Source organism: Corythoichthys intestinalis, chromosome 5 (assembly GCF_030265065.1).
Source record: "Corythoichthys intestinalis isolate RoL2023-P3 chromosome 5, ASM3026506v1, whole genome shotgun sequence".
NCBI classification, from domain to species: domain Eukaryota; kingdom Metazoa; phylum Chordata; class Actinopteri; order Syngnathiformes; family Syngnathidae; genus Corythoichthys; species Corythoichthys intestinalis.
Window position 1 is genome coordinate 52,107,513 of NC_080399.1, and position 14,410 is coordinate 52,121,922.

Genomic DNA, 14,410 nt, shown 5'->3' on the forward strand with positions numbered 1-14,410 from the left:
AAGATTATGCATGTCAACATTCAAACCTTATTCTTTCCAGTTTGTTGTGGCTGTGTCCCTGAAGCCTGTGATATCTTCTTTTGGTCATCCCAGTCAGGAACCTGATCCAATGGAAGCTGGAATGTTACCTGACAGATCTTGCATGTGATTTGCTGTTTCGTTAAAACCACTCGTGCTTTGGCACAGAAGGTGACAGTTACTTCCTTGGAGCAGCCTGCATGGAGGTGTCCTACCTGTTAGCATGACATAAAATTGAAACACAACCAGGTAGTTATGGTAGCTATAGCATAACATTGTAGTACTGCTGTCAGTTAACACATTAATAACGGAGTTAGCGCAAACCTCCTTTGACGCCATCATTTTTTTAAGTACATTATTAGTTATGGCTCTGCCCACCCCCCGTAGTTTGGACTACAAGACAATGCGAACGTCCCATTGGCTGCCAAGGTCAAATACTGGTTTTCAGGCGAAATTTATTTTGGATTCCAATGACCAATATGAAGCAGGTTAAACGGCGTAAAGAGTGTAAACCCGCAATGGTCATTTTCGAGATGAAAATAGAACAAAGAACCTCCCGGTGCCGTGTACAAGACCACGGATGCATTACATGCAGGCAAAACCACACGGAGGATCATGGTGGATTCCCCGGGGCAGGCAACATCACTTTGGCTTTTTTAGCCCAAAATGTGGCACTCTGAGATGGATTGTAGCACATTTACTGTCTTTTGTTGAACTGCAATGCGCAGATAAACTGTGAGGGAACATATTGAATGAAAGAACATGGGCATTTGTGACCATCACGAGAACTTCCAGCACAGAGGTTCCGAGCAGTTTGCGCTCCTCCCACAGCCGCCCGAAGCTCACCATTTTCCGGTACGAGGACACGGATGATCGGGAAGGAATCCATGTTTTTAGGCAAAACGTAATTTTGGTGTTTTAAGTAGGGCTGTCAAAATTATCGCGTTAACGGGCGTTAATTAATTTTTTAAATTAATCACGTTAAAATATTTGGTTTAACGCACAAATGCCCCGCTCAAACATATTACAATGACAGCACAGTGAAACGTGTACTTGTGCTTTTCGGAGTTTTGGCTCCCTCTGCTGGTGCTTGGGTGCGACTGATTTTATAGGCTTCAGCAACCATGAGCATTGTGTAATTATTGACATCAACAATGGCGGGCTACTAGTTTATTTTTTGATTGAAAATTTTATAAATTTTATTAAAACGAAAACATGAAGAGGGGTTTTAATATAAAAATTCTATAACTTGTACTAACAGTTATCTTTTAAGAACTACAAGTTTTTCTATCCATGGATCGCTTTAACAGAATATTAATAATGGTAATGCCATCTTGTTGATTTATTGTAATAATAAAGAAATACAGTACTTATGTACCGTATGTTGAATGGATATATCCATCTTGTGTCTTATCTTTCCATTCCAACAATAATTTACAGAAAAATATGGCATATTTAATAGATGGTTTGAATTGTGATTAATTACGATTAATTAATTTTTAAGCTGTAATTAACTCGATTATAAATTTTAATCGTTTGACACCCCTAGTTTTAAGTTAACCCAAAATTTGGCTTTCTGGGGTGGATTGACTGGCGCAAATTCCCCTAAAAAGTGCAGATGAAGTATATAATGCATTGGAAAACAAGCATTTTGTTGAGTTTACCTCATTTTTCAACTTTTTGGGGAATTTTGTTCCATAAAAAATATTAAACCAATTACAACAGATGTTATATTTTTATTTTTCTATTCGTTATATATTTCATGAAGGCATATATGCATATAAAAATGTAAAGTATATAAGGATATATGAAACAATACAAGTGTTATTGATTGTACCAAAAAAATAAAATGAAAACTCCTCGAAGGACCTGTGCTTTGAAACTTTGATTTAAACTGTGAGCAGACATGCTCAAGTTATTTGGGGGGAAATTGGTGTTTAATTCATCTTTACAGATGTCAGTTTGCCTAATGAGGCTTAAACTTGAATTATGTAAGCTAAGCACATCGGTCAACTCCAGTGCTAATTGGCGTGCATTTAAAATTTCAAATATATAATCATTTTGCATTTAAAAAAAGAAAAAAATGCAAACAAAATGTGATTAATCGAGAGTTAACTATGGGCTGCATGTGACTGATCTTTTAATCGCTTGACATCATGTGTATTAAAATTTGATAAAATAATGGCACAGAAATAAAGGATTCTTCTTTTTTACTTAACTATGCAAAAATACGAATAACTGTGATTAAAAATTTTAATTGCTTGACACCACTAACCTACAGTCATATACAGTGCACATCATAATTGAATACATCTAACTGGTATTTCTGAAAACCTTTATTTTCCTTTCAGAAATAACACTTTGAACAGCAAACTACACTGCAAAAATAATTCCGCGAATGGGGGACATTGATATCCAGCAAGATTAGTCATTTTGCACTTTCAAAAGATAAATTGTTCGAAAAAATCCGTAAAGATAATGGGGCCAAAATGAATACACACCTGTGAAAGCATTTAGGGATTTCCCCAAATACTTTTTACGGGTGTGTATCTGTCAGAAAATTCATTCATTCACTTCGTTCGTTAAATCAACTTCGTTCATTTAATGCCTCTAAGACTTGCTATGTCGTTAAAAGTCATGCTCATACAAAATAATAGATATGGCAGTTTTTGTTAGGGATGTATTCACTTTTGGACCAACCATTTTTCATTAAATTGTTAATTGTGTGTTCAACGTTCTACCAATAAGATTCATGGTACGAGTCAAGCAAGCATTGTCTAAAGCCTAGTTATATTCAAATTGGAAAAAACATTTTTTTTAATTAATTGAGATGTTGAATAAAATTCCACTTTCCAATATGGTGTACTCAATTATGATCTTCAGGAATGAGCATATCAGAGTGACAGCGCATGTTAGAGGATTTGGAGATAAAGTCAGAGAGGCCAGACTGAGATGGTTTGGGCATGTCCAGAGGAGAGATAGTGGGTACAGTCATGTGAAAAAATTAGGACACCCTATGGAGGCCTGTGTGTGTTATAAATCTCGAGAGATTCATGTAATACAACTAAGGAATTAAAACTGAAAAAAAACCAACAATTTTTTAAATAACTTTCTGTAAAATGTAATTTAAAAAAATGTAACTTCTGTTGTGGAATAAATTAAGACACAGCAGGATCTGGCCAGCTCACCATTATAGAATCCACCATGAATTCTATTGTGTATCTGAGGGTGCTTGAGAAACGTGTAAGACTATCTCTGAAAAAATTCAAGCTAAAGCAAAACTGGACCCTGCAACATGACAATGACACAAAACATACTAGTAAATCCACCAAGAACTGGCTGAAAAGGAAGAAATGGAGAGTCCTGGAATGGCGGAGTCAAAGCCCAGATCTTAGCATTAAGGCGAAAGCATGTGGCAATAGAGATAGACAGAAAAAACTTGGCTCTACTGAGGCGTATAGATGGCTTTCTGAAGCAAGGAAAAGAACAAAGACTAATGGTATCTTAGCATACAATAAACATTAAAAGGACAATGAGACTGTGAGATCTAATCAAACTCCTGCTTCTCCGCAGCGGGACGGGAATTTGTGTATGTGGAGGTCTCACCTTGTGCACAAGAGGCACCCCTCTGTGCTAATGTCTCTACTTCCGTCTGTCCTCCGGTAGCCAAATATCCAAAGCTACCAATTGAAAGCAACATTTTGCCACCATATAACCCACCAACAAAGCAGGTTACGACGCGAAACCAAAATTCAAAATAGTTTACACTGGAATCCCAAAATGGGAGGAAATCCAATTATAAGCGAAGCATTTCCAATTATTGAAGTTGCAAATCCAAATTGCATTGATGGACGAAACCCCACAATGTTGGTTAATCGTACTGGGACAATTGAAGATGTTAAAAAAAGCGGTAGACAGTATCACAAAACCTCAAATTAATGTGAATCATTGTATTGAGGATTTGCAACACTTGATTGAATCTTATCATTTGAACGGAATACAGGTTCAACAAGTGTATACGACACTTTTAGGCAAGGATTGGGGACATGTTCGAGGTGATTATATACCCACGCGAGGTGAGAGTATTTTAGCACACAATGACAGAGAGCTCCCAAGGAGAATTACTGAATTAAATCAGTAATTGGACAAACAAAACAAAGAAATGATGAATCTTTTAAGGATTTTGTTATTCGTATGACCGAAGTTTTTGAACAGCACAGTGGTTTAATGGAAGATTATGATGATGCTGGTCCGTATAAACAACAATTAAAGAACGCTCTACATGCAAACAGCACTGAGAATTCATGATTGGATCACTAAACACCAGTTTGGCTATCCAACTAGTACTCTAGTCTGCAGGAGTACATAACACATGCAATCCATGCCGATAGAAATTGCAAAAAAGAAAACGCAGGTGTATACCTAGTTGAGAAAGAAGGTAGTGTTGAAGTGTTTTTTCAAGGAGCACACAAAAAGGGGCGTAACTCAAGGGGAAAGAGGTTTCCAGAAAAAGTAGATAAAAATAAGAGAAATTTTGGCAAAGGTCATAGAAGGGGATTTAACGATGAGTGTTGGTTTCATGGGCAAAAAGGGCACTGGGCTAGGAATTGCAAAAGGCGCCAGAAGAATAATACAGGACTAGATTCGATGGAACTGCAAGTAGCTTCACTGCAACTAGTTTCTGGCAAAGGTGAATGCAAATTAATACAGACTAATCTAGCTAATTCGACGAAACTGCAACTAGTTTCACCGCTACTATTTTCTGACGAAGATGAATTCAAATTGGAAGAAAACAGCCCAGCCGACGAATGTTGCAAGGATTTGTTTTTGCATGACATGCCACGCAAGCCAGAAATCACATTACATGTAAATGGTGTCCCATGACGTTTCTCTGTGATTCAGGTTCTTGTAGGACCACATGCTGTTGACCTTATTCCAGGTGTGAGACCGGGCGGGGGAACAGTAATGGTGAGAGCAGCAAATGGTCTCTTTTCCCCCCATCTAAGCCTCAAATCTTGTAAATATGAAAGACCCAAAACGCCTTTCATGTTCTCTCCGTGTCTTGTTGTATCCTGAATATCCAGTTAATTTGCTAGGACGTGATGCATTGACAAAATTACAAGTGGCCTTAGTTGGTACCCACACCAGATGGACAAATGTTGATCCAACGGAGACAACAATTACTAGATGGTGATGCTTTTGTTTATTCTAGTTCATCAGATAGTTTGTGTTCCTTCAAAGTAGAAAATGGTGAATGCGATGCCCTAAATGGGCAAAATCAGCACTGTTGAAGAGGATATGCAAACTAAATTACATGTGTCTACGACGTCACCAGCAAGACATTTGTCTTGTACGGTAAATTTGGCCTTGGAAAGATGTACAACATTAAGTTCTTCTACTCTTCTTCCCGGAGGCTCATACGATTGCCAGGAGGTTGCCAAGCAATCCACCAAAGCGCAATTAGACCTGACCGATACAGCTTTGCCAGAAGGAGTGGAGTTATTTGTCACGGGTCCTCAAAAAACGATTGCATAGGTAAAGCTCGAAAAGGGTTTGCGGTCGTGACTTCAGATAAAATTCTGAAAGCTGGGTTGTTTCCCAGTTCCTATCGAGCTCAGGCTGCAGAGCTTGTGGCTCTAACAGAAGCCTGTAAACCAATGAAAAGTGAAAAAGTCACTATTTATACAAATAGTGAAGATGCTTTTTGCTCTGTTCATAATTTTGCTAAATATTGGGACAATAGAGGCGTGATCACTTCCACTGGCAATCCTGTAACACATAAGCACTTGCTCGTCAATCTACTTGATGCGATCAAATTACCTCAACAATTGTCTGTATGCAAATGTGACGTATACACCAATGTCACAGTCAAGATTGCAAGAGGGGAAGGCATTTGCTGACAAAGTATTCAAAGATGCAGCAATGCAACCAATTGCAGACATGGTGACAGCTGAAAATGTTTTGCCTTCACAGTTTGAGGAAGGATAATTTGAATTTGATATTTAATATGCATGTACAAAGGTACATGCGGTTTGTTGCACAATAACAAAAAATGGTGCAGAAACAAAGAATTGATATAGCCCTGTGTTTCAGTAATAGATACACAATGCTAAAGCGGGGAAAACGTAAATTTATGGTGAATGATAATAACCATGAATTTTGTTTGTTTGTTTGTTTGTTTTGTGGTAAAATTTTAAATCTGCAAAAAAAAAGCTTTAAGGGGAATTTTTGGAGTTAAATTTCAAGTGCGTGTTACTTTAATTTTTGTAAATGGGGTTTATTTATAATTTTTACAATTATGAATAAAAAAGTTGTTTGTCTTGATTGTTGCATTTTTCAAACAGTAAAACTGTTCTCAGCAAAACATGCAAATGTGATTGCAATGCAAAAGTTTAGATCTATGCAGAAACCGTTCCTCAATTTGCACCTAGTGACAACTAGGGAAGTTTGAAATGGACAGGAATCGAGGCACTGAAATCCAGACAGGGGTTCATCAATGAAAGCAGAAGGAAGCGTTTACCAACATTCTTCCCCGGACCACTGGCTTCAAACTTGTGGTCAGTATCAACACTGGTACCGCAAAATACTGCTCATCCCCACAGACAATCCACCAGCGCGACCTGCGAGAGCCCTGCCTCAGAGAAAGACGTGGGCCGGCATCACAGCAACAGTTGCTGCGGCTGCCACGACGGCAGCCATCATCCAACCTGTACTGCCGTGGTGGAGCTGGAAGGATTCACCTGTGGCCAGCGGAGCTGATTGCTGGCCAGTGAGATCGAGAAACATCGTCTCTGCTGTTCCTAGGTGGACCATGACGAACTACTAAACACTCAAGTGACTTGAAGTTCCGCTCTGAGACCCCCGATTTGGCCAAATTTCAAAATTGTCCGAAATGCACATGTGATACATCATTGGAAAGCTTCAAATCTCAATTTTCTGGGGGAAGAAAACATTTTAACAGGAGGGCATTAAAAAAAAAAATAAATAACAGCAAAACCCTATCTGGAGGCGAGAGCACGCGAGAGCAGAATTAGACGCCATGACTTTAACGAGATATTATCGCGTACTTACCTTGTTTCAATCCAAAAACTGTAGCATGTATCACTGAGTGTCAAGAGACAGCTGTGAATGGCCACAGCTGGATTTGGGGGGAATTTTATGGGTGAAACATGGTAATATAACAAGGGTCGTGATGCAGAAATCGCACACATCAAGGAAAGGTTGAGATTTTCTTTTTCATATATTTACCTTTTTCAATGTTTTTTTTCAATTTTTTTCTTTGTTTGGATCAAATATTTATCCTCTAAAATATCGGAAAAATGCGACAGAAACAAAAAGATACAATTAAGCAATAGTTATGAGGTAAATATCCATGACTTTTTTTACAAACACCATTTTTCTTATTGTGACGTAATTTGTTTAAAACTTTAAAATACGCGAGTGAATAATTTTTTAAAGTTGTTTTTTTTTTTTAAATGAAATATCAGAGATCAATTAATGAGTCTAAGCTAAAAATGACAGACATTTTGAATAATAAAATTATTTACCTTCATTTTATGGCTAGGTTGAAACAAAAGCGGTTGCGCGACATCTGTAAACGGGGGTTTTCGGGGTAAAACGGGCAAATTAAAAATAATTCAGGGGCTTAATGCACCATGAATCTGCTATGGCAGCATATAGACATATTGCTCTATCTAACACAACAGTTCTTTTGGCTCAAAATACAGCAATTTCTTTCAAAGAGGAGCGCAAGAGCAGAAACTGCTTTTTCAGTCTTGTCTGTGTTTTCCGCCATATACAAGAACTGACCAACAGCTGCCAAACAAAGATGGGTCAACTCAAGAAAGGATGGTATTTTGCCTGGTTTCTTGATGAAGGTCCTGGTCGATTTCGTTTGCCTCCTTGATTCCTTCCATTTCAAAATAAAGTACAGTGATATTTAATATGTACCTCCATTCTACAGTCCTCTCAACTTGCATCCAAAGCGAAAGGTATATGCATTGTTGTTTCGGAATATGATGATTTTGAATTAGATGTTAAGTCATACCTAAGTGTTCCAAGAGTCTCACCTACTGTTGTCTGCTGAATGCTTATTAATGACTGTATAGTATTAAATTCGAAAGAAATTACTATACATGATGTCTTACACATTAAATGTTAAATGTGGGAAATGTTGAAATTGTTGTGCATACAGTTAAAGGCCAAGTTATACTTCCACGTCAAACCTGCGCCGTCAAGGAAGACCCGATTTACGACCCTGCGCCATAGCCTGACGCAGTACTATTGATTTTTCAAATCCTAGCATCACGTCAACGCATATGACGTAGCGGAAATGGACTGTGATTGGTTCGCTCGGACTGTTGTTTCCGGTTCAGCGCGAAATCACCGCCATTGCAAAACATTTTTTTAGACGCATAAATGGACCAAGCCGACAGGAGTACCACCGAAGAGCAAGTCTTGTCAAGACATCATAAAGTTTGCCAAATGGCAAGGTCAGCGATTGAATAAAAAAATGGAAGAACCACCGAGACGTGTGTGTTCGGAATTGAGTGGCCACACGAAGCGGTGACCCAGTCGGCCAAAAACTGCCAGCTTTTTATCAATTTATGTCGTATTTTTGGTTGGTGCACTTCATCATTTATTGTTTACATATGTTTGCTGTGAGTCTGTGACTTATTTACGTGTCACACTTCAAGCATATGAAGAATAAAGCATAGGTTTGGTGTCAAAAGAGTTGTTTTGATCTTTAATTTTCAATAACAGACAGTTCACACACGATACATTATCAATGATTGAGAGTGCCTTGGTGCTTTTTATGATAAAGTTAACATCAACGCTTCCAACGCAGTTCCATAGACGCCAGAAATCTGCTATGGCTTCCCACTTGCTGGTTGTAGGACACGGCAAACAAATCGGGCTGGAAGGATTTGCAGACCTCGGACAAAACGCCGGACGCAGTGCTCGACGCCAGTTTGAAGCTAGCCGCCACAGCTAGCTGGTTTTCACCCAAGGCTATAAGAACTCTATGCGGCATCAAAAGTTGGAGAGACCGCCTCGAAACCGTCTTCTGTGTCGCCTGCGCCTCGACATTTGTATGATCAACATTTATTCAATGTTGATGAGCTGAAGATCCACATTCAAGCTTTCCATCTTGCATTTTTTTATTTTTTCTCCGTTAAACTAGACAAGAGGAAGTCAACAAGCATGCCCCAAAACCATACAAACATAACACAACACCCCACTAGTGGCTTGGCGGTGGATTACAGAGCAACGCGTCACCTGGCCGGAGAACCATCGAATGTCAAATGACGCCGTAGTCGCTGTGCCGTCACCGCATCGCGGGATCATAACTCAGGCTTAACATGTATGCTTTCCTTAGCATAGTTAGTTACCAGATAGGATAACCTCTGTCTAGTTAGCCTTTCCTTTGTCCTGGGCCATGTGGCCCCCATGCAGTCCTGACCCCCTATTGCTTGCCCCTGAATAAATAAGGTTGCTATCACAGCAGCTGGGGGAGCAGCTACCAACCTCCACAAAAGCTATATCGACTTTCTGCGCGTTCTTTTTAGCCATGCAAGGTGTATATAAACCTAGCTTCAAATTTAACATGAGTACCGATAATTTAATCAAAACCGTAGACAAGACAACATATAATAAGGGTGCCATGGTAGACAAACTAGGAGCACTTCAGCTTGTCTTTACCTGTGGTGAAAAGGCGAGATTGGCGTCCTCAGAGGGCCACTCAAACCTCACTACCTGGTTGCTGCTGCTGTGATTTGTCATAGTGAAACTTTCTTTGACAGGACATGCTATATAGCAGTGACCAAAACAAAGCATGTCGGTATAATCTGTTGAGAAACAACAAATGTTGTTAATTTGATATTTGATTCAATAATTAAACTAAAAAAAAAGTGTGTTCATTTAGCTCTGCTGCTACAGAATTGTTATTGTTTTGAAACATCATAATAAACCATTTGTTTCTGCGATTTCTGAAAAAGTCCGGCTGTTCTAGATTTTTCTCCCACTCTTATGTAACAGAAATTTTAATCTTGTATGACTATTAATTTTTCAAACAGAGTTTGTTTGTGTATAACTTGACCGCTTGGCTTGGCGAAGAATCACAACTTACAATGTCCACCGGCATGATTAATTAATTAAGCAGAGTTGAAATTACCAGTGTTAGCTAACAACCTTAACCTCTGATAAGCTTCCTTGATTACTGTAAGTAAGGTTGTTGGAGGGAAAAAAGCAACAACAACTTCATATGAAAACCCAAGCAATAAAGCTAAAATGATTTCAGTAACATTTTCTTTGTTTAGCACATTTCTTTACAAAAACATATTTTGGGACACTATTGACTTCAAGCAATACTTTTATTTCTTACCTTCCTCCTCATAGTTTGGATTCATTTCCGGTGGTGGTTTTCTAATGTTTTCAAGGCTGACAAGTTGGTGGTAAGCCTCTCCAGTTACTTGTATTGTAGCATTGCTATACTGGCTGCCCTTTACTTGAAGTGAAATCTTGTCATCGATCTTCACGGGTACATAGGAGGAGAATGTGACCCCAAATTCAACTTTCTGATTAACATCAAGTTTCAGGGATGCTCTGTGGACTAACCCGCAATCTGTTGAGGAGAATAACTAAATGAAACATCTTGCTCGTATCATGAAGATGAAAGAATGAAGGATGAGAAAAATTAACAAACACAATAAGGTAATTATTTTGATGCTCATGGTGACATTTTGCTTCGACTGAGTGACTGGTTTATTACAGTACACAGAAATAATCACAGTCTTGAAATTAGGAAGAAATTGCTTTTTACCACAGTCAAGGGGGTCCTCAAATTGAGAGAAGTCAATAGCTACACATTTGCTGCTTGGGTCAGCGCTAAGCGTTAAAACGCTATGTTTATCCGTCATGTCGATCTGGACCTTTATAACACAAATAGGACAATAAAGAGTTTGCGTCGCCCCAGATGATAAAAAGGACCAATTGTTTGCCCCAGAAAATCAAAACTGATTTTTTTTTCCAAATATTGAAAATCGAATAAAGCAATAACAACAAAAAATATTTTCTCTCACCTGAGCTGGCACGTTGCCATCATTTAAAAGCACCAACGGTAAGGTTTTGGTACGTCCTATCAATGTCCGTCTGAAGTGTAAGCCTGGACTTGATTTGTTGGCCGGACGTACCACTGACACAACTGGCAGACAGCCTTCACCACTTATGTCAAACTCCAGGACCTTGCTCTTTAGGTTTGTTGTTATTCTGCAACAAAGAGATGAGATATAGCCAGTATGAACCTCTTACAAATATTTGGAAAATATCACACTATCTTGAAGCATACCTGCTGCTTTTATCAAACGTGGCTTCAAACACAGCATTGTAGACATGCATCGTAATTGGTGTGAAGCTCAAAGTAGTGAATGCGTGGGACTGGCCGGGAACGAACAGTGTTGGCGAAGACAACTCAAAAACATCCACATTACCGGACATCTGTTAAAAATGAATGAATGAATGAATGACTGAATAATACATTTCTCACTAAAGAAATAATACATGCAGAGTGTACACATCTTTACCTTTGTGCCAACATATCTGATGCCCAAGTTGAGCGTGTAAGGCACCTTGCTGTTGTTGGTGAGCTTTAAGCGAGCCTGAGAAGTTCGCCCCACAAGAACTTTGTTGAAAATAAACTTGTTCTCGTCCAGGACAAAAACTTGTTCAACACTGAAATATGGTTCCGATGATAGCTGCCTGCTACTTGGACACAAATGATGCTCCTCAAAGATAGAGGTCATGTCCAATACAATGCCTGTATGACAAAAACGTTATGAAAAATGTTAATGAGTGAAGCGAAAACAAAATTAGGGACAGAACACTTCACTACACAAAGGTCTTCCTAAGGGACAATGACATTAAATGTAGTTCTGCAACGATTAATCGATTAACTCAAGTATTCGATTAGAAAACAAGATTCTAAATAAATTTTTCTGCTTCGACTATTCGTTTAAAGTGCCGTTGTAATGGTTTGTTTTGAAAGTTTTTGCATTTGGTTATACAGTATTGATTTCGGTGGCTACACTGCCCTCTAGTCTGCCTCATTTCACATGGCTGAATCCAGCTGCTCCCTGTGAAGAACAACAAAAGCTAAGTTTTTGTTTGAGCTAATGTTTTTAAATGCATTCGTAATTTAGTTTAAAGGTATATTTAGACAAGTTTTGTGGAGATATGTGTCTGAACCATTTGCTAAGACCAATGCAAATAAAAAAAGTTAGCATTTTATAGCATTTAAGCTAGCAGACTTTTGCAGTGTAAGTTAGCTAATTGTTCTGTTGTTGTACATAGATCCTCATTTATTTATTTTAACCCAATAACAAAGTCAATGTTTTGTAAAATTATCACAAACCCCTAATCTGGTATGGTCTGAAGCTGATTGTCAGCCAAATTGATTTACCAACTTTTGTAATGGCTTATGTTAGAGAAATAAAAAATGCCCATTGTATGGCTACGAAACTGCTGCCATGCTCACTGAGAGCAATTCAGGTTTCAATGGCTTGCCTGAAAAAAATGGACAGCTGGGATTTGAGCAGCTTATCCTTCAGTTACTGCAGTACTTCTTAAATAGTGGGGGGCGCAGAGCGATCCCGGGGGTGGCGTACGTGACCTCGGGGAACATATTTTTTTGCAGTACTACAATAAAGTGTAATTGCACATCCACTCAGCGGGTAGCAGTGGCGCTTTCGTTTTCAGAGTGTGTGCAGTATTTTACTTTGTGGTGTAACAGAAAATAATTGAGAAGCACTAGAGTTACGGGATGACCTGCACTATTAAAAGTACCACAGTCACCTTAGTTTCAGTAGACAAATAAAAAGCATATTAATAGCACCACAGTCACCTTAGTTTCAGTAGACAAATTAAAAAGCATAAAGAGAAATACTGATTGCAGGAATGTCCACTATCTTTGGGCTCGAGTGGAACAACTGGAAGTAGTAGTTCAACAAGTGCAATTTGAAGTGACTCGAAGCAGTTCCCCACCTGGTCTACAGACTTCTGCTATCAGTTTGTATGGTATGCCTTCAGGGTGATCTGAGGGGTCACGGCCACTGATGTCGATAAGCAAATTTTGGCTCCAGCTACCTAACTGTTCAGCTACACACTCAACTGTCACTGACTGCCGAGTCCGAGGCTGCATTGTTCCTGTGCAAGGGAACACTCCAAACACCCCTGTACTGAGTCGATTCTGGAAATTCAGAAAAAAAGGTTAAGGCTAGTATTTAAAATGTGTGACTTACAGAGGGTATACAGTGTCTTTCATAAGTTACCTTAAATTTGTCAGTGACAAACAGCTGTTCAAAATTTTGCAGAATAGTTACAATATAAAAACAATAATATGATATTTTTGTTTGGTTTAGTGTAGGCCTACACTGCATGTGTCACATGTGCATATCCCCATTATTATCATAGAAGCACTAAACTCCATTATTTCAAACTGTTTCATGTAAATGGTCAAATTTGGAATATGCCCTGGTTTGAAGTGTATTATCTATGTAGTTATTATTTTATCATTGCGTTTGCTAGTTAAATCTTTAAATCGCAAACGGAAGGTTCTGAAATTGGTCACGGTTTCGTGCCTTATTATGCTGCTTCCTTCGTTCTTCCTCCATGCCCTCTAAAAGGGACGAAGGGGGCTTCCACACATACTATAAAGTGGAATCAATTCTTAGCAGCAGAACACTCGCTAAAGAATCCACAGACTAAACGATGTGGAAGCCCTGACTCTCAATCACCTTAACTTTCTTCGTCTCAGGGCAAGTAAATTGATTTAAAAACGTCATGTTTTAGTATTTTACATGTGGATAATTTAAAATTTGAAGGGTGAGATAAAAATTATCCTACGATTCTAAAACGGTCCAGCTACATTTGCCCAAAACAAAATGCCGCAAAAGACAATGGAGTTTAGTCCATAAAGAGTGTTGTCAGTAACGGGTTACTAAAGTACGCGTACATACTAAAATACGATACTAAAGTAGTGCATTACTGTAATCTGATTACTTTCTTCCAGTAACGAGTAATCTAAAGCTTTCCTTTTTCTACACCAGTAATCTGATTAAGTTAGTTTCCTTAGTGTCTCTGCGATACTATTTTGTCATTGCCTCATTATGTATGTAGAATGAAGAATATTGTAGTTATGTACGAAGAGCATTTTGAATAGAAAATGCTAAAATAAAAGGTTCCCGGTACGTGTTTCCATGACAACTGCACAGCTACTTCCTGTTTTGGACTCGCGTCACATGTGTTGTGGGACTGAGAAAAGCGTGGGCCAGGTGGGTGGACATTCGAGCCGAATGTTGAGACGTTGCGAGGGAATGTTAATCTGTGGATATCCATG

At 38.7% G+C, this 14,410-nt stretch overlaps 1 protein-coding gene across 4 annotated transcripts in view; it reads right to left on the reverse strand.

Moving 5' to 3' along the window:
- hydin (HYDIN axonemal central pair apparatus protein) overlaps positions 1-14,410 on the reverse strand; it is a 166,371-nt gene that overhangs the window by 35,752 nt on the left and 116,209 nt on the right. For all 4 annotated transcript variants that reach the window (XM_057837183.1, XM_057837184.1, XM_057837182.1 and 1 more), the window contains 8 exons: positions 13,057-13,261; positions 11,601-11,833; positions 11,366-11,514; positions 11,100-11,286; positions 10,841-10,949; positions 10,403-10,642; positions 9,721-9,866; positions 27-233 (listed from right to left, as the gene is read on the reverse strand). In XM_057837183.1, coding sequence (XP_057693166.1) covers positions 27-233; positions 9,721-9,866; positions 10,403-10,642; positions 10,841-10,949; positions 11,100-11,286; positions 11,366-11,514; positions 11,601-11,833; positions 13,057-13,261 — 1,476 coding nt within the window. The remainder of the gene's footprint in view (positions 1-26; positions 234-9,720; positions 9,867-10,402; positions 10,643-10,840; positions 10,950-11,099; positions 11,287-11,365; positions 11,515-11,600; positions 11,834-13,056; positions 13,262-14,410) is intronic.